The sequence below is a fragment of the Lates calcarifer genome, linkage group LG5 (genome assembly GCF_001640805.2).
Source record: "Lates calcarifer isolate ASB-BC8 linkage group LG5, TLL_Latcal_v3, whole genome shotgun sequence".
NCBI lineage: Eukaryota > Metazoa > Chordata > Actinopteri > Centropomidae > Lates > Lates calcarifer.
Window position 1 is genome coordinate 3516452 of NC_066837.1, and position 22383 is coordinate 3538834.

At 38.0% G+C, this 22383-nt stretch overlaps 1 protein-coding gene across 3 annotated transcripts; it reads right to left on the reverse strand.

Moving 5' to 3' along the window:
• Nucleotides 1–8548: 8548 nt before the first annotated feature.
• Nucleotides 8549–22057, reverse strand: gtpbp1l (GTP binding protein 1, like). Of its 3 annotated transcripts, none has more exons than XM_018685319.2 (15): nucleotides 21946–22057; nucleotides 21450–21640; nucleotides 20855–20966; nucleotides 18861–19041; nucleotides 17730–17913; nucleotides 17055–17219; nucleotides 16388–16511; nucleotides 15605–15719; nucleotides 14555–14699; nucleotides 14053–14235; nucleotides 13599–13734; nucleotides 13228–13406; nucleotides 12614–12760; nucleotides 11665–11715; nucleotides 8549–10879 (listed from the first exon to the last, which is right to left on the reverse strand). In XM_018685319.2, the coding sequence occupies exons 2-15, from the start codon at nucleotides 21636–21638 to the stop codon at nucleotides 10766–10768; spliced, it is 2025 nt and encodes a 674-aa protein (XP_018540835.1). In that variant the 5' UTR covers nucleotides 21639–21640; nucleotides 21946–22057; the 3' UTR covers nucleotides 8549–10765. The 3 variants fall into 3 exon arrangements, with proteins under 3 accessions (XP_018540835.1, XP_018540836.1, XP_018540838.1); XM_018685320.2 differs by lacking the exon at nucleotides 21946–22057 and adding an exon at nucleotides 21830–21943; XM_018685322.2 differs by lacking the exon at nucleotides 11665–11715.
• Nucleotides 22058–22383: the final 326 nt, after the last annotated feature.

The following is a 22383-nucleotide window of genomic DNA, read 5'->3' on the forward strand; positions in this document are numbered from 1 at the left end:
ACCTTACTATACTGACATTTTTTCACATTTTTTGACACCTTACTATACTATGCACATTTTTTGACCCTTACTATACTATGACATTTTTTCACATTTTTTGACACCTTACTATACTATGACATTTTTTCACATTTTTTGACGCCTTACTATACTATGACATTTTTTCACATTTTTTGACGCCTTTGCTATACTATGACATTTTTTCACATTTGTTGACACCTTACTATACTATGACATTTTTTCACACCTTACTATACTGATGACGTTTTTTCACATTTTTTGACGCGTTACTATACTATGACATTTTTTCACATTTTTTGACACCTTACCATACTATGACATTTTTTGACAGCCTTACTATACTATGACATTTTTTCACATTTTTTGACACCTTACCTATACTATGACATTTTTTCACATTTTTTGACGCCTTACTATACTATGACATTTTTTCACATTTTTTGACACCTTACTATGACATTTTTTCACATTTTTTGACACCTTACTATACTGACATTTTTTCACATTTTTTGACACGCCTTACCTATACTATGACATTTTTTCACATTTTTGCACATGCCTTACTATACTATGACATTTTTTCACTATTTTTTGACACCTTACTATACTATGACATTTTTTGACAATTTCTGACGCCTTATTATACTTATAACGTTTTTGGACCATTTTTGATGCCTTACTATACTATGACATTTTTGACGCCTTACCATACTATGACGTTTTTTGACGCTTTACTTATACTATGACATTTTTTCACATTTTTTGACGTCTTACTATACTATGACATTTTTTCACATTTTTTGACGCCTTACTATACTATGACGTTTTTTGACGGCTTACTATACTATGACATTTTTTCACATTTTTTGACACCTTATTATACTATGACATTTTTTCACATTTTCTGACACCTTACCATACTATTACATTTTTTCACATTTTTTGACACCTTACTATACTTTGGCATTTTTATGACATTTTCTATAACTCCCTATACCATGACCTTTTTACATTTTTGATTCTTTATTATATTTTAACATATTTACCTTCATGTTAGATTACTAGTGTTCCTGTGTCGCTAATACGTCACTATATTACAGGTTACTTTTACTATAACCTCAGATTTTAGATTACTTTTACCACAACATATTAAATTTTCATTACATATTAATATAATATTTTTTATTTCGTTAATTTTTTAAAAAATAACATAAATTTGTCTGATGGTAACAACGTTGAATACTGCAAACTACTTTTATACTACAGATACCATTTACTATTACATCTGTCTTTTTAATTACATTACTTCTATTAATATAGATTACTAATACATTCTTTAAAGTTTTTTTATGTTGCAGATTACTTGTATTGTTATACTATTCTGATGTTATTACTTCTGTTGCATGGTTTTTGTTTAGCTCTGTGACATTTGAGACAGTTCAAGTGTCTCTTTCCTAATTATATTTTAATATATAAATATTATATTTTACTGAATATATTGTATGTTGATATGAAATTACAGAAATATTTTACTGGTCTGCTTTTTCTTATAAAAATAAATTTGGCTGAAACACACAACATTTGTTTAAAACCAGGTTTTTCCAAACACAACATTACTCAAAAATAACTTCTACTAACATGGCATAACTGGTCATCATCTTTCCAATACTTTACAGTAACAGTTTATATCCGTAAATTCTACCTTTTCTTTGAAGTGTTTTTACATTAACTATGTAAATAAACTGGGGGTAAAGATTATGTTATGGGTTAAGATCAATTACTGAACGTAAACAGTTTAATGTGAGTGCTCTGTGTTGGACAGTTGATGTAAAGTTGTTTGTGAATTACCTGGAGGCCTCAGTCCTGGTCTCAAAGAACTTCTTTATTGTATGAAGACTCTCTGCGACCGTGGACAATGTCTCTGTGATCGCAGACTATGTCTCTGTGATCGCGGACAATGTCTCTGAGATTATGGACAATGTCTCTGTGATCATGGACAATGACTTTGAGATCGTGGACGATGTCTCTGAGATCATAGACGCTGTCTCTGTGACCATCAACAATGTCTCCATGATCGCGGGCAGTGCCGTCAAATCGGTGACCCCCGTCTCCGCCGATTCTATCGCAAGGTCTCTACGAAGCATGGGACAATGTCTCTGATCACGGACAACGTCTCTCTCATCTTTGACAAGGTCTCTGCGATCATGGACAACGTCTCTGATCGTGGACAATGTCTCCCTCATCCTCAACAATGTCTCTCCGATCATGGACCATGTCTCTGCGATCGATGGACGATGTCGTCGACGAAGTGGTGACACCTGGAAGGAAATCAAAGAGAAACATACAAAGGAAAATGATCAGTACACTATTACCTATTCCTCATCAACAGTTTAACCATGAAAACATAGATAAACATTCAACATTACAGCTGAACCACAACATTTAACAAACATTAGAGGCTGTTTCAGAAAATCAACAGTTGACTGTCATCACCTCCTGAAGAACCAACAACGACAAATATTTGAGACAAAGTGAACTGATTATTAATTGTGTGTCTATCAACTAATCATTGAAGCAATCATGTATGTTACTGTGAACTACACAACAATAATAAACACTATCAGTTAAGTCAATTTTGAATGCAAGATTGTAACTTGTGTTGTTTATTATACTTCAGTAAAAAGTCTGAGTATTTCTTCCACCACAGACGGTCACACACAGAATCATTATTTCACATTTAAACCTTCTTTTTAGTAACACATATTGAAAATGTCTTTGTTTTGTTTTTGTTTGATGAATAACAACCAAATTTACAAAGATCTTAGCAGCAGCTTATGTGAAAAATGTTAAGTCAATAAGTGTAGAACTGGTCGTTATAAACTGTAAAGATATTTTTAAAATCACCCTCTGACCAACTATTGAAATTAACACACTTATGAACAACTCACTCCAATATTTTATTTGTAGAATTTATATTATTTTGTATAGTGTAGTCTAGTGTATCTAGCACATACACATAATTAAAAATTTCTGATCATGTACAATCAAACTGAAGTTAAGATATTTTTCAGTTCCATTTTGACTGATCCTCAACAATAACAGTTGACATTTTTATATCTTACTATAACGTGACACTTTTAACATTTTTGATGCTTTACTATAACGTGACAGTTATTGTGTTCTGTGTTGGGCAGTTTATGTAAAGCTGTTTGTGAATTACCTGGAGGCCTCAGTCCCGGTCACAAAGAACTTCTTTATTGTATGAAGACTCTGCGATCATGGACGACGTCTCTGCGATCATGGACGACGTCTCTGCAATCATGGACGATGTCTCTGCGATCATGGACTACGTCTCTGTGATCGCGGACAATGTCTCTGAGATTATGGACAATGTCTCTGTGATCATGGACAATGACTTTGAGATCGTGGACGATGTCTCTGAGATCATAGACGCTGTCTCTGTGACCATCAACAATGTCTCCATGATCGCGGGCAGTGCCGTCAAATCGGTGACCCCCGTCTCCGCCGATTCTATCGCAAGGTCTCTACGAAGCATGGGACAATGTCTCTGATCATGGACAACGTCTCTCTCATCTTTGACAAGGTCTCTGCGATCATGGACAACGTCTCTGATCGTGGACAATGTCTCCCTCATCCTCAACAATGTCTCTCCGATCATGGACCATGTCTCTGCGATCGTGGACGATGTCGTGGACGAAGTGGTGACACCTGGAGGAAATCAAAGAGAAACATACAAAGGAAAATGATCAGTACACTATTACCTATTCCTCATCAACAGTTTAACCACGAAAACATAGATAAACATTCAACATTACAGCTGAACCACAACATTTAACAAACATTAGAGGCTGTTTCAGAAAATCAACAGTTGACTGTCATCACCTCCTGAAGAACCAACAATGACAAATATTTGGGACAAAGTGAACTGATTATTAATTGTGTCTATCAACTAATCATTGAAGCAATCATGTATGTTACTGTGAACTGCACAACAATAATAAACACTATCAGTTAAGTCAATTTTGAATGCAAGATTGTAACTTGTGTTGTTTATTATACTTCAGTAAAAAGTCTGAGTATTTCTTCCACCACAGACGGTCACACACAGAATCATTATTTCACATTTAAACCTTCTTTTTAAGTAACACATATTGAAAATGTCTTTGTTTTGTTTTTGTTTGATGAATAACAACCAAATTTACAAAGATCTTAGCAGCAGCTTATGTGAAAAATGTTAAGTCAATAAGTGTAGAACTGGTCGTTATAAACTGTAAAGATATTTTTAAAATCACCCTCTGACCAACTATTGAAATTAACACACTTATGAACAACTCACTCCAATATTTTATTTGTAGAATTTATATTATTTTGTATAGTGTAGTCTAGTGTATCTAGCACATACACATAATTAAAAATTTCTGATCATGTACAATCAAACTGAAGTTAAGATATTTTTCAGTTCCATTTTGACTGATCCTCAACAATAACAGTTGACATTTTTATATCTTACTATAACGTGACACTTTTAACATTTTTGATGCTTTACTATAACGTGACAGTTATTGTGTTCTGTGTTGGGCAGTTTATGTAAAGCTGTTTGTGAATTACCTGGAGGCCTCAGTCCTGGTCACAAAGAACTTCTTTATTGTATGAAGACTCTGCGATCATGGACGACGTCTCTGCGATCATGGACGACGTCTCTGCGATCGCGGACTATGTCTCTGTGATCGCGGACAATGTCTCTGAGATTATGGACAATGTCTCTGTGATCATGGACAATGGCTTTGAGATCGTGGACGATGTCTCTGAGATCATAGACGCTGTCTCTGTGACCATCAACAACGTCTCCATGATCGCGGGCAGTGCCGTCAAATCGGTGACCCCCGTCTCCGCCGATTCTATCGCAAGGTCTCTACGAAGCATGGGACAATGTCTCTGATCACGGACAACGTCTCTCTCATCTTTGACAAGGTCTCTGCGATCATGGACAACGTCTCTGATCGTGGACAATGTCTCCCTCATCCTCAACAATGTCTCTCCGATCATGGACCATGTCTCTGCGATCGTGGACGATGTCGTCGACGAAGTGGTGACACCTGGAGGAAATCAAAGAGAAACATACAAAATTATCAATACTCTACTACCTATTCCTCATCAACAGTTTAACCATGAAAACATAGATAAACATTCAACATTACAGCTGAACCACAACATTTCAACATATCAACTAATCACTGAAGCAATCATGTATGCTACTGTGGACTGCACAACAATAATAAACACTATCAGTTAAGTACATTTTTGAATGCAGGATTTCAACTTGTGTTATTTATTATTCTTCAGTAAAAAGTCTGTGCATTTCCTCCACCACAGGCGGTCACATACAGAATCATAATTTACAATTTCAACCTTCTTCTTCTTAACACATTTAAAATGTCTTTGTTTTGTGTTGTTTTTGTTTAATGAGTAACAACCAAATTTACAAGGGTCTTAACGGCAGCTTGAGTGAAAAATTTAGTAACTGTAGAACTGTAGAAGAAAAGTACTCAAGTGTAGAACTGGTCGTTATACAATGTGAAGATATTTTTAAAATCACCCTCTGACCAACAATTAAATACACACAAACAACTTACTCCAGTATTTTATTTGTAGAAATTGATATTGTTTTGTATGAAGTAGTCTAGTATGTCTAGCACATACACATAATTAAGAATCCCTGATCATGTACAATCAAACTGAAGTTAAGATATTTTTCAATCCCATTTTGACTGATCCTTAGAATAACAGTCTAAGACAGAAAATTTAGCATTTGATGATTCTGATGTGTTTAATATTGTTTGGTGCAAAGGTGAGGAGCGTTACAGTCAATTTGTCTACAGACAAAACTGACAACTATTCTGATACATATTTTTTTTAAACCAAGAATGCCAAAGGTTTACTTTACAATAAATAGTAAACACTGCTGATTAAGCAAAACAAGACATCTTGAGCTCTGAGCAGTTAGATTTAGTACTTTTTTCTGATTTATTTGTGACATAATTAATCAGCTCTCATTTACATTCACTACTAAATTCATTAAATATCAAGGTTTGAGTCGGGATTTACCCAGTGACACTAAACTAGTCCAAGAAAACCCACCAACCGCAACATAAGAATCAAAGATGGCTGCTACTCACATCAACAGTGGTCAACACTGCTGATTCTGTCTAATTTGTTTCACATTAAGTCAACCATACACATAGTACTGTTCAGTTAATATCTGTGGACATGTTGCTACACTGTATGAGTGTGTATAAGTGTTTGCATTAATTATTTTTTTATTATTTTTCTGTGACCATCATCCATGTTTTCCCACCTTTCAGTTCAGTTAGGTCACACACAGCTTCAGTTAGAAGTTAGAAACTCATATATAGACATTTCAAAATGCACCTGCATTGTTTTGCATTTTGTGACTTTCAGTCAAATAAATCTTACCAGTTACATCATTAAAGTTTTCTTAAAAATGTCATGAACCCAATATTGTGTATCGTCTCGTATATCATTACACCCCTAATAGATATTAATAATTACAGCTGAACTAGAATATTATCCAAACATTAGGGGAGTGTTCCAGAAAACACACATGACAAGAAAAACCATCACATCCTTAAGAACCAATAACAAAGTTGTTGTTTGAGGTTCAAACTAGTGGAGGAGCAGAGTTAAAATGTATTTTTCAAGCTTGAATTTAACATATAACTGAGCTCAATCAAGTGTTGAGACACCACAAACAAATTTCTCATCACTAATCTTTACAACTGTGGGTCAATAGATAGTTATGGACAGATTACTGCAACTAATTTCCAAAGACAAACAAAAACGACAGACAAAAAATGCAAAACAATGACAATTATATGCTTAACTGCCACAATGACACAAAATGACCTTAAAGAAATGTAAACTGATCAGGAATGGACACAGAACTACAGAGACGCAGTAAGAGCGACTGCAAAGAGAAACGAAGCTGACCATAAATAGATGTAATATAGCCAAGTAAAGACGCAAATGATGCAATAAGACCACAAATAGCAACAAAATGACCGCAACTACTAATCAGTTACCTTGCCTCAGTAAGGTGCCCACAACACATGTCAGGGGTGCTATAGTCACAGAAACACAAACACACATTAACCGCAAATAAAAACGACGAGACAACAGGAAAAGTCTCGAGGGGATCATCACAAGATAAGGCAAATGTTAACGCTCGCCGCTAATGCTAACTGTGACATCCAGTAAAGGAGCAAGGTACAGACGCAATATAATACAAAATGACCGCAGACAGACACAAAAAGATGACAGCGACATGATATAAACGGTATAAGATGAGTTAAAATGACCAGGATGGAACACAAAGTTACAAAGAGATGCAAAATGTCAGTAAAGTGACTGCAAACAATTACAACAAGGATTCAAACAGGAACTCATTGTGTTTTCACAGTTCACGTTGGGGATCCACAACTCGTGTCAGGGACGCCTCAGTCAAGGAAACACGAACACACTATTATCCACGCGATAAAAACGACTGATGAATAAGTCAAAGATGTCTTTAATGGGAAGGTTGATGCTAACGCTCTCCGCTAACACAAATGCTAATTGCTAGTTCCTTACCCTCTCGGCGCAGGTGTATTCAGCGTCCAGCCTCTCGTGTTCGTCAAAAAGCAGCTCCAATGCTTGTTTTGTGCTTGTTTTGGCATCCAGACGTCTTCGGTAATCAAGTTTTCTCGCAGTACTGACAAGCCGAGGCAGCTGTTCAAACGTTGCTGTTAATCTGTTTCCCGACTACGTTTCTCCGCCTCTCGCTACGACGCGGCCCATGACAACACACGTTAGCCAACTGGCCAGCTGATCCTTTTCCGCCTAGCAGCCGCCTCTGATTGCTCTTGTAATACATCCACGGGGTAGGTGGGATAAAGCCTGGGTCATGGATGTATTATTGATTGAACCAGAGATATTTAAACCATTTAAATCTGTCATTTTCAATGTTAATCTTTTACTCATTCTCATCCAGGAAGATGCTGATGTGATCAACAACACTCATCATTCTTGATTCAGGTCAGACCATGCAAGTCAACCAGTTCCCTTGGAGCTTTCAACACTATGTTCAGTGTAACTTTAACACTGTAGATTAGGCCCATATGTTCACTGACCTGGTGTTAACATGGATCCTTAAGTGTTACATAAACACGTCAGATTTTACTGTTCAGGGCTTCATCAGTCAATGAGGAAAGCTGTGTAAAGTGGCACTTTCAATATCAAGGAACCTCAGGTTGACTTTGAACAGAAACACAACTTTTGTGTGAATGTAATAATATTAGTTTTTTCTGTCATTAACTAATGAATGATGATAGCACATAAACATCTAGAGCTATTATGTATGTGGAAAATTTCACTGATGGTCTCTCAGCTTATTCCAATGCTGAGAGCATCAACAGAATGCCTTAGATGAAAAAAAAAAAGTGCACATCAGTTTTCTAGAACATCTTTATTTAAAAGGATTTACAACACAAACTGGCACCACTTAATTTAAATGGCATCTTTTCATCCTTAGTTCTTCTGCACAACTTGTATTTTTGTACATACATACACACAAAATGTGTCCCTTCAAAAACAAAACCATGCAATTTCAGTTAGAAAAAAAAGTCAAGAGGAGAAAAGGAGAAATATTCTGGCAGTTTTGTGATTTAGTAATTCAAGAGCCTCAAAGACTCTCAGACCAGACTGAATCTGAAATCATAGTATGAATGTGAAAGGGAAAAAGCCCCTCTGACAACCAATAACACATTTTGTTATCTTCCCAATATCAAACTCAAAGCTGGGATGAGGACCATTGAACAAGATGATAAAACCAGTGGAAAAATGCAGTTGAAAAAAAAGAATATGTAGTTGTTGGTGGCCACTCATTTTAGATTTTATGTTAGCTTAGTAGGAACAATATGAGATAACTTTAACTTGTGCACCACTGCTCGCTCTGTTTAGAAAGCAATTGACTTTCTGTGTCTGGTACACATTTGTATTTGACCCTTAAAGCTTTGAAATATCTGTTTGGCAGCCGATGGCTCTTTCTAATAGAGTACAAAATGTCCAGGCTCAAGTCACAGTAAGATATTTTTGTGAATTACATATGTTCTTACTTGGCTTTTCAAACATCACTTGAGTTTTTGTATTTAAGTAGTAAAAATACTAGATGAGTAAATGTCTGGGGACTGGGCAGTCAGACTGCATCAAAATGGTAGAAAGTTGTGCTTACATCTGCTTAGCTTCAGATATACTCAGTTGCCAGTATATTAGGTACACATAGCACTTGAAGGTTATAATGTTAAGTTTATGCTGAAACTGTTGTAGAGAGGTGCTCGTTCAACTGCATGCTCATTTTGGAGATTGTAATTTGTGATGCTGTAAACGGTTTCAACAAAAACTGCACATTTTACCTTCTTGTAGGATTTATTGCCACACATTAGTTTTGGCTAAGTGTACCTAATAAACTGACAACTGAGTGTATTTCCAACAAAGTAAGGAGGAGATTTCACAAGGACCTGCACCATGTTACACAGGACAAATTTTACTTTTGATAATAGACTACACTTGAGGAAAAATTAGGACCTATTCACACCTTTCCTCTCTTGCCAGCATTAGACCTGCACAGATTTTGTAAAACTTCGACATGGGCTCTTAGAAAAAGGATTAATATAAAATTTATAAAATTACCTCGCTATTGCAGAGTTATTAAAAGGACAAGAGACTGTTTTTCTCTTCATCTACGAGGAGATGTTTTGTGACAGGTGATGACAGGGCATTAGTGGCTGCAATCCCAGGACAAGGAAAAAAGGTTTCTGTTAACTGGCCACAAAATTTAACCAACACCATCATTCAAAAAAATCTTAAGCAAAGGGGAATTCCAGAGGAAAAACTTTAGCTGCCACCCAGGACAGTTGCAGGACAAATAAATCACATTTATCTGATCCATTTTTTAGCTGATATGAGACAGCTGTACCCCTTAATTTGGCATCAGTTCCCTTTGATTTTAATCAATTTCCAATATGAATACAAACTGCCAGCCTCAATGACAAGCCTTTTTAAAAGAAAAGTACTATTTATCAGCAAGTGCACCATCTACCTCCTCAAATGACTGATGTGACAGTACGTAGAGTCCAACCCTGGTGTCACCCAGAAAAGGTGCATTAATGAAAGTTAGGCTGAGCTGAACACAAGAGGATGCAGAATGAGTAAGAGGATGATGAGCAACAGGAAAAATGTAGCTTGAAGGTTGGAAAATGTTAAGGCAGGGAAAGTGACTGATGCCTCTGCTGGCTGGGAAAACAGTTAATGCTATAAAAGAAGTTCTGATGAACTACAAACAAGATGAACACCCCCAAAACTTTTGTATTACAAAAGAAAATGTTATATAATGTAACCTACAAATTGCAGTTAACTGCAATAAAGCTCCAACTAAATAAAAACTCAATACTATCTTCAGCAGCCCAGAAGTAAAAACACCAATAAAGCTTCAAATTGACTTCATGTGTGGAAAATAATTCACTCTTATGATTCAAAATTGCTGCATAATTATTTTATATTAAAGAAACATGTCCAGTCAGTCTGTATACAACCACCAGAGGGCCATGCAGTCACTTTTCCTCCCTGTGAAAAGATAACATAGGCTAGGGAGAAATGAAAGTTTGTGCTTTTAGGCTGTGCCTGCTGCTCCTGCAGGTACCACTGTAGAGATTGTTGCAGCATTCAGGCCTTTCCCTCGATGTCTCTGACCGCCTCTCCTGCGTCCTCCACCTCCAGACTTGAGCTGTAAACAGACAGTGAGCCAGCTGTTACAAGAAATCAGGTGAGAAATAAACTGAAGACAGCAGGTAAAACTGGTTGCTCCACAACAGTCCAGGTGTTAGATGTGTTTCTGAGAAACAAAAAATATTTCTCACTTGTGCCCTTAGATAAAAAGGGTTAAGAGGGTAAAAACCAGGTTAAAGTTACTCCAAGGGAATGAATAAAATGAATAAGGAGAAGGTAAGTCACAACAGTTCAGGGTCCAGTTCAGATGGGGAGACCCACCTCCACTATAGTATAAAGAAAACTTGAAATCAGTTGTTTTCAAGCAGCAACTGGAAAATGGCTGCAAATTTAAATTATAACTCAACTGCAGTGCTTGAAACCTTTTAAAAATCATACTCTCAAAACTTTAAAATTTTATTCCATGACCAGAAAGGACTCTAAATTAGTTGAGTAAGATCTCACACTGACATACTGCAAGTAATGTGTACAGTCATTTTCTCCTTAAAACACTAAGTACCTTGACTGTTTCAAAACAATGAAAACAACACTGGGGTCCAGTTCAGTAATTACTTGAGCACTTAATTGTAAAAAAGCAAAGCTGCTCAGTGGCTGGCAGTAAAACACTGTGGTTCTACTGAATAGCTTTCAGGTTAAACTGTTAATTGAATGTGCGACTATACTAAAAAGAATGATGCATGCCCAGAAAACATTGGTTTGTAATGTTTAGAAAGTGGAGAAAACAAAAGAACATCCACGCTTTAAAAGACAATGACCTCATCATGACTGCAGAAACTTCTTTACCTTGTTTTCTTTGTTGCCATCTTTACACTGAGCCTCCTCCTCTGCCACTGTCTGACGCAGCATGCCAAGACAGGGAGAGAGGAAGGAAGGATAGCAAAGGAGACGACAGTGAGAGTCAATGGCAGAAAGAGCAGAGGGGAGGATGATGATCAGATGGCAAATGGACAAGTGAGCAGAGGAAATATGATGACGGGGAGTACAGGTGTAACCGTATGGGGAGATGAAAGCAGGATATTGTGAGCAGGATAAAGTGATACATGGAAGGAGATTTGGAACAAAAACAGTGAACATGGCAGGAAGAAAACCCACATAATTGAGGGATGAAACAGAATAGGCAAGAGAGGGGACAGTGAAAGAGAAATTAACTGGCAAATTTAAAGACAGTCAAAAGCAGGAAGAAAAGGAAATAAGCACCATTTAAAAAGGTGAGTTTACCATTCTCCCTCACAGTTTGTTGCAAAAAAGGATCAAAATTGGAGCAGTGTTACAAAACTATCTGTATTATATTGCCTTTTAATACATTAAATAAGAAATGGTACAGAAGCCCTGAAGGGCAAGTGAGAAAATATTTTTTTCCAGGATAATGTTTCTAAGGTTTTTTTTATTCATCTGCCCTGAGAGGCAGGTGAATTAAAAAATGGAGTAGGATCATTCATCAAAAATCATTTTCTCACTTGCCTTTCAGGGCTTTTGAATGTCCAGCAACTCGCAACTCAATGCAACTCAACTCAAAAAATACCTTAAATTTACTAACCTAAATCAAGGGTTATTGTCCTCAATTAGGTACTGACATTCTCACTTGATCAAGAATTTGACTCCTCCTGGACTGATAACAATGTCTGCAGCATAAAGCATGTTCTAACGAGAAAATTCCTCAAATTTCATGTCTCACATTTTCTTTAAAACGTATTAAACTGGGAAATGGTTCACTGGGCGAGGATTTACTCACTGGTAGCTGTGCTGTGTTAGGACTAGGTGGTCGTGCTGTTGATCCAGCTTCCTCATTGGCTGCTGTACCCTCTTTAGAGGTCTTTTTATTTGCCTGTGTCTTGGACTGTTGGGCCTTGGCTGCCTGGGTGTTCACTGATTGGAGGAGCTGAAAATACAAGCACAGAAAGTGTTAGCAAATCCACTTTATTCAGTGTTGAATTAAACAGTGAATTGAGTAACTGTAATGTACAATGACGTAGCTCTACAGAGCCTTTAGCCACTTTTAGCTCATTGTTTTGGTTTGCTGTTGGCACAGGTTATACTTGTGGACTTGAACCTCATGTTGTTGATGCCACAGGTCCTGTCTTTGTCCGCCTACTACATGACAACACACAAATCTCTTGTCTAGTTTTGAAGATGGTGGAATTTGTACATCACACAAAGAAGTCTTTGAATAGCCCCTGGTCTGGCCCCTCATCTGGGCCTTAATTGTTTCTAATGACCCTTAAAGGGCCTGTTGACCTGAACAACACAACTTTCATACACAAATTCTGTATTAAGTCAATGTAACATTTTTTTTCTAGGAACTACACATCCAGATTGAACTACAGAAGTAACCAAAAGCTCCAGTACCTTGGTGATGGTGCCCACAGCTTTGGTGCGTCCTTCCCTAAACACCAGCTTCTGGTCACAGTGCAGGTACTCTGGGGTCTTAATGAAGCGGAAATGAACTGAGGCTTTGTCCCCTGTTCTTAGACAGTCTTTGTTCATTGTCAGGATGGTGGCTGTCTGCCTGATGCTGCCGCAGTGCACTGGTATGATAGTGAGAGAGTGACTCATTTACTCTTAGTAGAAATGTTTCCAGTTGACCAAACAGTTTCTATAAAGGAGACCTAATAAAATCTAAGTGTAATGGCATTCAAATTGTATTAAAGAAAAAATTAGTTAAATAAAAGACATACAAAGGCTACATAAACTGGTGCATATTGGTGTTTGACACTAACCCATGGCCTGGTATCTCGGGGATATCGTAGTTGGGTGGTGAAGCACCAAAATCTCGGCCTCAAACTCCCAAGTGGCCTGTGGCATCAACTTTGGGGAGACCATTACCATTCCTTTTCTTATAGACGACCGTTTGATCTGAGGAGATGGAAGGAAAGGGCAGAAAGAACAGCAGGAACAAAAGAGAAAAATGAAGCTGGGGGAGTGGTGAAGCCAGACAACAATTAGAGACTGAAGACCTGCTCCCACACATTGGGATTTGCATGCGTTACAAAACTGATTATAAAGTTAGGAAACTAATTCATATGCATGTTACATCTAAAAGTTTCATAATAATTATCTTTTTCGGAAGTTTTTAAAAACAGGAATTTGTTTTAGGTTGTCTGTATGCAGTTTTTGCAGTAGGTAATAATAATATTCCAATAATATTCTATGACAAATTGCTCTCCCACATACCTTTTTGAGGGCAAAGGATGCAGTCTGTCCACCGCGAACCTCTCTCACAGGCATCCTTTTACGGTGGATGGATTTAACAGCGATAGGGATGAAGGTGCCAAGCGGGTCTGGGCCTAAGAGCAATGTGTCATTCAGCCGTATCAATCCACGTAACGTAGTCCCTGAAACTACTGTGCCCACACCCTGCCAAGAGAAGATTAACATGAGGTCAGGTTAGGTGTCTGGCTCTTCTTCCCCTTGTGCTGTTGTCATCTAGAAACAGTCCTCGTCTGTCTCAATTAGTATGAAGCCTCAAGAGTAAACTTCTCAACAAATAATGTCTCTTTTTGAGGATTTACTACTTAAGAGAGTAAAATGTAAATACCCTCAATCTTCTTTTCATATTCAGAGCACACTACCCTGTGAACTCTGTTTTCAACACTATGTCAACTGCGAAAACCCAAAGAGGAGAGAGTAACTGAGAGCTAAACAAAAATCAATGTGTGTTTATTTTATTTCATACCGGTACTGAGTATGTGTCATCTATTTGGAACTCTGCAGGCTCATCGTTGCTAAAAGTGGTCCTAGAAGACAGAAGGTTCAAGAACATCTTCAACAAGTCCATGTTCTCCCCCGTCACATTTGATATCTGGAAAATTGGACACATCCTGCAAAGAGAGAGGATACCAGAGAGCAACAGAAGAGATGAGTCAGTTAAAAATGACAATCATGCTTTGCCCAAATGCCTTAAAGCAAGACTATTAAGGTCTAGCAGTTTCAGAAATGGTGAATTCAAGATGGAGGAGGAGTGGAATGGAAGAGGATGTTCACGTATAAATGCACCTGTCTTACTTAACACAAACTGATTCAATCTTCACTCAGATTAAGAGATGACTCCAGTATCTGTGAACTTAGGCCTTATTTCCCAAGTTTAAATGATTGATTGGGGGAAATATCTTTGCAGCTGGGGGAGAATTGAGCAAAAACGTATACCTGGTAACTGCAAACAGCTGTTGTAGTGTAATGCAAAAGGCAACAACAAACATGACACAACAACACATCAAAGTAAGTCTACTAAAGTGCTTGTTTTAGCTAATGACAGACTCAAATTCTGTGGGAATACTGTCCATAATGTTATCAGATACTTACAATTTGAGTCTGTGAGTGGCAGAGACAAGCACTGTAGTGGACATACTTTAACATGGACAAATTTTGTCAAATTAATTCAGCTTCCAATACAAAAACCCTCTTCAAAGCAGCAGTATGGAAGTGAAGTACTTGAATTAAGTCATGTCAAGAATGGTACAATGTAACTACCACATTCACAAATTTTGCATGCATGCAGTCATCATTTTCAAAATGCAGCTAAAAATCTGAATTTAAAATTGTGATCAACATTACTTGTTTGAATAGTCATTACATCATGCTTCTATCTGTGTGTCTGTTTGCACTGCCACATTCTGTCACATCATCATCTTCCTGCCTTTCTATTCCTCCAAGCTTGGTTTTCTCTCTTTGGTAACAGTGTAGTCCACTCTTACTATCCTTCTGTCTTCCTCTCCTTTGCTCTTACCTCTCTGAGCTAAAGTTGGAGGCTGTGACGATGACGTCATCCTTGTTCTGGACCAACACTGGGATTTTCCTGCAGCCCGGTGACTTTAATAACCTCTGTAATAATTTTAGTGTCTCTGTAAATAAACACACAAAAATCCACCGCATGAGTAATTCTCAAAACAGAAACACTGGCTCGGGTTTAAGGAGTACATACTTTGCTACAAGGAGGCTGGACAAAAGGACAGCAATTATTATAGATATCCCTTGTATTTGTATTGTAAGGCATATTTAGTCATATTTCAGGACAGTCCCTTTCCTAAATTGCTCCTTTTTGCTTTGTTAATTTGCCCTTGCAGCGGTTTGCTATTTATGCTAACTCAACTCTTCCTCCTTTTGTTTCCCATTAAAACCCACGGGCGGTTTCTTTCCCTCTGGAGCCTTTTATTGTGAATAAGTGGTGGATTTATACACACTACCTTAACATAATTTAAGTACAGCCAAGTTGTGTATAGAAGGAATTAGTTTCTATAAAGAGTTTTTTAACAACAGGGTGGTATGCATGGTATGGCAATGTTATAGTATTGATGTAATTATTGTTGTGTGTATTATAACTATGCTGCATTTACCATGCCATACATTATTTTCACTGATCACTGACTTCTCATTTTTTATTGAAATAAAGTTTGATTGATTGATTGATGTGTTTGTCGGAACAAATGGGAACTTCAACACAACTTTTTTAGATGGTGGGTTGGAGTAGGTCTAGGAGTTAAATAAGCAATACAGAAGCATGTCTCCTTACCTTGCAGAATGTTGGCTGGACACATGTCAATCTTGGTAACCACTACAAACACTGGTACATTTAGGGCCAGTGCCAGACCCAGATGCTCTTTGGTCATGCCAACGATACCAGCGTTACTGCCAACCTGAGAGCAGAGAAGAGGAAAAAAGAATCAGGATGTTGAACTGTGCAATGAAAAGTATGAATAAAAAATGGAGTAGGATTTTGCCAGTTTAGTAGTAAATATTGAAATCAGGGGTCATAAACTACATTTGTCCAAGGACTTTCAATATATTTCAAATAAAAGGAGTTATAGGCCTAATTAGCCTATTAGTGTTTAATAACAGACCTCCGGTCAAGACTGTCTGTGTCGAGGAGAGTGCAAGAGAGAGAGAGAGCACGAGAGAGAGAGAGAGAGCGAGCACAGGAGAGTGAGAGAGAGAGAGAGTGGGGAAAGGAGGAGCTGAGCAAATCAGTTTTACAATGAAATAAGATTTTACCCATTTGAAAGAGTAAAAAAAAATCTATATGTAGCAGTAAATGTTGATAAACTGATATATTACAGGCCAGGTGAGAAGCTTTGGTGGGCCAGATTTGGCACGCGAGCCGCCAGTTGATGATCACTGATTTAAAGTTTTCCAGTTACCCAGTCTAAGAAACCACTTAGACTAGAATCTAAGAAACTCACCATGAGCATGCAGAAATCAGGCAGGTGTCCAGTCATGCCGAAGACAGTGGTCTTGAGGTACTTCTCATGGCCAGCCAGGTCAATGAAGGTGATGACCTTTGAGGATTTCTCACAGATCTTGGTCCAGTCTAGGCCGCCTCCGTGACTGTCTGGCTTGTTCACCACCTAAATAAAGGCGGAAGAGAGAGGGAATAGAATATGACTTACTGAGTATGTGAGAGAAATAAAAACCCAGCAAGTCAAGCAGACAAAGAGCCTGACAGAGAGAGACTGATTCAGAGTGCCCAAAACTGAAGAGAAAGGTTTTGCCCCATTTCAGTCAAAGCTTGGCACATGAAGAGAAAATTCATATCTGCACTTAGATTTGCAGACAGCATTTTTCCAAAGTTTACAAAGACTCAGGTGCACGTACTTGGTGTGGGGCTCAGGGGTCATACCCCAAGAAAAAAATAAAAATAAATCATTTCACATATTTTGGGCCATTATTATCACGATATCAGAGTATAAAACTTTGGAAAAGCTGGAGGAGATAATAAATAAACACTTAAAAAGCTGAAAGACAAAGCTTGCAAGAGTACTCCACACTTTCCACCTTCATGTTAGCAAAGTTTCACTCTGTACGTATTCCAGTTTAATACCTCAAAAGTTACATCACTGTCTTTGCTAAAAGCTCACCTGTCCCTCCTGATCAAAGCCCAGGATATCATTGCCCACACTGCTAGTCCTGCCACTTTCCATTTCATGTTTGTGTCTGAAGAGCTTCTGGCGAGCAAAGCCTCTGCCATTGTCCAGCTCACCATGGGTCAGAACTCCCAACAGAGTGCTCTTCCCAGCATCCACATTTCCTACAACTGCCACTCTGGAGAGAAGATGGAAGGAGATGAGGTTGAAGAGGGAAATACAGGAGTAAGCATAGAGAATTACATGTAGATACAGTATGTTAATAGTGCACTAAAGTGTCTATCATTCTGTTGTACTAAAGACTCGACTGTTCCTGTATTTTTGTTATTTTCGTGTAACAGGGTGTTATTGTAAATGCTCAATGCAAACTAACCAGTATAAATAAAAGTTGCATTAAATAAAATTCAGAGAATAACTAACATTTCTCAGATCTAATTCCATATCAACATAAATGAAATCCACATGACACACAGTGCACTCAAAAGGAAAGGGTATGTCAAAACAGCAGCAGCAAAATCAGGTACAAAAAGGGCCTGTGCTGCTGTGTATCTATCACAATGACAGACAGAAAATCAATCAGACTATTTTTATCCATATCCATCAATTTACTGCTACTATATAGACCTATTTTGAGTTACTTAGTGTATCTGTGTATGTGCTGCTTTGAAGGAGCTATGCTCAACAAAAAAGTTAAGTTACAGAAAGATTACAAAAACACATTTTTTATTTCTGAAGTTCATGTGTGCATGTTTTTTTTAATTTAATTATCGCACAATCTATGCAGTATTGATAGTGTAATGGATATTAACATACTAAGTTTGCATCAAAAATATATGAGAGATCAGCTTTTATTAACAAGACAATATTGAAGCAAAGACTTAGAAGTAGGACAGGCAGACTACTGACTGGGTTCTATATAAGAAAACCTGTTGTAAAACATCTGAATGGTATTTAGACAGGTCAGCCACAGTCTTTTGCAGTTGGCACCTGAGTAATCCAACTGTAGTCACTTGCCCATGAACACCTTAACAATAGCTGATGAAGTATTACTTGCTTTCTTTCCCTACCCAGAACTCATAAAATGTTCTGATTACATTCTCGTTACTCCTTTTCTTTTGTTTTTACCTAACTTCCAGGAAATCCTGCTCGCCCACACGCCGACGGATCAGGTAGTCACGAATCTTTCCGCCAGTGTCTGTCCTCTCCCTTAGCAGGATTAGATCAGCCTCAATCTGTTCACACAGTGACTGCACTGTGGCTACAGATGCCTCCATGTCCTTTTCATCCAGACCATAGTCACCTCCATCTAAGCAAAGAGGAGAGAGGGAGTTAGATTTTTTTAAAAGTAGGGAAAAATTTGGGATGAGAGGTTTACTCTGACGCACAATAAAAAATGAGTAATATAACATTGCATACTACTACTACTACTACTACTACTACTACATGCTACTGTGCTTTTATCATGAGCATCCAAAAGAGCAATGAGCGTATACTTTCCTAGCATGTCTGCAAAATGTCAGGGTTAATGTAAAACCTCACCCCAGGAATGTTAGACAGTTGCTATGTGACAGGGTGGAGACCAGGGGTACAAATAACACACTGAGGGCAGACTTTATAGAAGAAGGGTAAATAAACAGGTGGTTTATGGGAGGAATAGAATGGATGTAATGTGAAGCTGAGAAAACTTAATTTACTGTAACCACAGTGCTTCGCAAAATGACTGGATCCTAACCAGCTGACTTCAGAGGTGATCCAAGAACAGCAGACTTGTATATTTTTGTCATAGGTTACTACACAAAGATATATCTTTCTTATGTAAATATTAATTTTGACTGAAATCACTACATCTGGTTCATTTTTTCACTAAAGAAAATTTCGCTCACTGCTGCTTGTCTGGCCACAAAGTTTAGTTATAGTTGAGTGAGAAACAGAAACAACCAGTCAGGTCAGTTTGCTTGTCAGCCAGCTGCTCATCCAGCCAGTCAGACAAACAGACATCCATGAACTGGTGAACCAGTGACAGCCACTGTGCTGAGCAGGGAAAAATGACACCCTTTCACACATGCACTCTGACCCCCACAAAAGACCACATGGGTCAGTCATGTTGCTGTAACAGGCAAAAAATAACTCTTGTTGCCAACAAAAGCCCTCGTGTCTGTGTGTGGGGCAGAATTGTTCAGAATGAAAACTTAATAGCAGACAAGTGGGGTTAGCTGCCTGGGATGACACACTGGGACCACAGCTGACAGAAGTGATGGCTCAACGACTACACACTGGTCGCTTGGTGTCTCCTTAATACATGGTGCCATCTATGGGATCTGTTCACACATACACCACCTGACTAAAAAGATTACTTTCTCAGCCTGGGACAAACATTTTATTGTTCAATCAACTGTCCTGACTTCTGCTTAACATTCATACACTGTTCTTCAGTACATTTTCATCACTTTGTGAATGATATTATGAAAAGATTTCCTTGGTTTTTCTTTGCTAATGTACATTTTGATACACTAACATCTTGCTCTCACCATGGAGAAAAACGGGTTGATGAATATTGTATTTCTTCTTAGTGTTCATTATCCAAATTTAACACTGCTTCACAATTTATTCAATTTTTTGTCATTATTTACAATTATTTGTGACTGTACTGAGGAATATTCTTAAGAGCAGTGAAAGCCCAGAGAACAGTACAGCATCAGTGAAGGTCTAACCAGTGCTAACAGCAGAGGAAAAGGTTGTTTTGAGGCAATGCAATTAACTATAAAATAATTAACATGTTATTCAATAAAAGCAATTATTAAATGGGAACTTTGACCACTTTCACCTACTCCTAACACATGCACTCCCCTCATTCACTTAGTATAAATGCAAATATAAACACAACTAGGTGCAGAAATTTTGTCAGTTCTATGCTCTAGACATACACCTTGCAGAACCTGACTTTCTGAATCCTTCCAGTCTTCAAGTGAGATTTCAAAATTTAAAATATTTTACTTGTCATATGCTCATTCAATATGATGAATAATTTTCATCTGTAAGGCAAGGCAAGGATCCATTGTATAATATGGCATATGCTCAGAAAACTTCATCCTTAAATTCCAGGAGATAGTTGTCCTTACCTGAGCCGAGTCCAACCACATAGATTGTCTCTCCACAGCCCTCATCTATCCGCTCCCTCAGATGTCGTAGTAATGAATCATACTGTTCCCCCGTTGGACTCACTAGGACCAGCTGAAAAGTGAGAGTGTGGGGAAGAGACAACAGAGAAAGACAGGAAAGACAGAAAGGTCAAATGAGAGTAAAACACTGAGTCAAACAAGTCTTTGTGAGTGTCTGGAAGTCACAAATTCACCAAGCAAAAACAAATCAAAGTTTTTAAAGCTGTATACTTTGCAAATCAGACAATGCAGTTATTGCCAAATCATTCCGATGCCTTAGCCTTCTTCTTTGTACCAGTGTACAGATAACTACAGTTTACAAATAGACAGCTAGGTAACCTGCCAGCTGCATGCACTTACATACGTAGTGCAACATACGTGTCACTTTCTGAAGTTTTGCACAGCCAGCACAAAATGCGCTATGTGCAGCTTACATGCAACAGATATTCTGTAGTGTCATGGCACAGCTTTCGTTTATTGAATCAAAACAAGAAGCTACTCGTGTGGATTGTCTTAAACATTATTGCTGCTAAGTGCAATTTCAAGTGAGGCCCACCTTACTGCTTAAGTCTAAATGATCCGCGGACTCGCCGTTTGTACCATCGCCGTCTTCAAAGCCCTCTCCGCCCGATGGATCGTCAGCACATCCCCGGTCAGGTGCAAACATACAAGCGGGCACTATGGACTCTGCTGCTGGTATTGCAGCCGGGCATATCGCTGGTTCTGTCGCCGTTACCGACGCCATTTCTACGAAAAGAAATAATGCAGACGTAGCAAAAATAAATAAACAAACTTAACCAACTTATCCCCCTTGTTTGGCTCTACCCCGGTAGCCTTTACCAAAGACAGAAAGTTAGGTTGATTATGAATGCTAGCTAATGCTAACCAAACATCGAACTTGCTGTTATAATATGTAACATTCTTAAAATGGAATACATTTGCATAAATCGCCATAGCCGTAAGACGTCAAGAACATTTTAAAAGTTTTGTACATCTGAATGTTTAATGGCGCCGACTCAGATCATTAAATCACTTAGTAAGTGAAGGCATACCAGAAGATGATAGCTAGCTGACAAGCTAACGTAGTTGTTTATTCGGGTTAGCTTCGGTTCGTGGACACCGAATGTATGACACGCCCATCATACAATGAAGGCAGGGGATTGGCTACTTTGCCGAAAGTCACACCCACTGGCCGAAGTAAAGCATACGTCACTGTGTTGCTCGGGTGAAACTGTGAAACCATGACCCACTTTGAGACACAGGCACCCACTCTCCGTCCCACAGACACACATTTACACACACAGTATGACATAATAATAGAAAGTGCCTTAGAAATCAGCATTTGTTTGAAAAAATGTGTTAAAAATTAATCACGTAATACCATCAGGGAGGTGTGTGAACAGTCCCCGATTCATTCTTCAACATAGTTTAATTTTTTTCTATTTCCTGCACTTTGTGTGGAGTTAACTGACAAAATTATTCATGGTGTT

Excerpts from the sequence above, each read along its gene's own strand:
- gtpbp1l (XM_018685319.2), bottom strand. The coding sequence starts at position 21,638 with ATGGCGTCGGTAACGGCGACAGAACCAGCGATATGCCCGGCTGCAATA. Across the intron at positions 17,220-17,729 it reads GCTTTGATCAGGAGGGACAG|GTGGTGAACAAGCCAGACAG; the intron begins GTGAGCTTTTAG and ends GCCTTTATTTAG. Across the intron at positions 13,735-14,052 it reads CATCCTTTGCCCTCAAAAAG|ATCAAACGGTCGTCTATAAG; the intron begins GTATGTGGGAGA and ends CCATCTCCTCAG.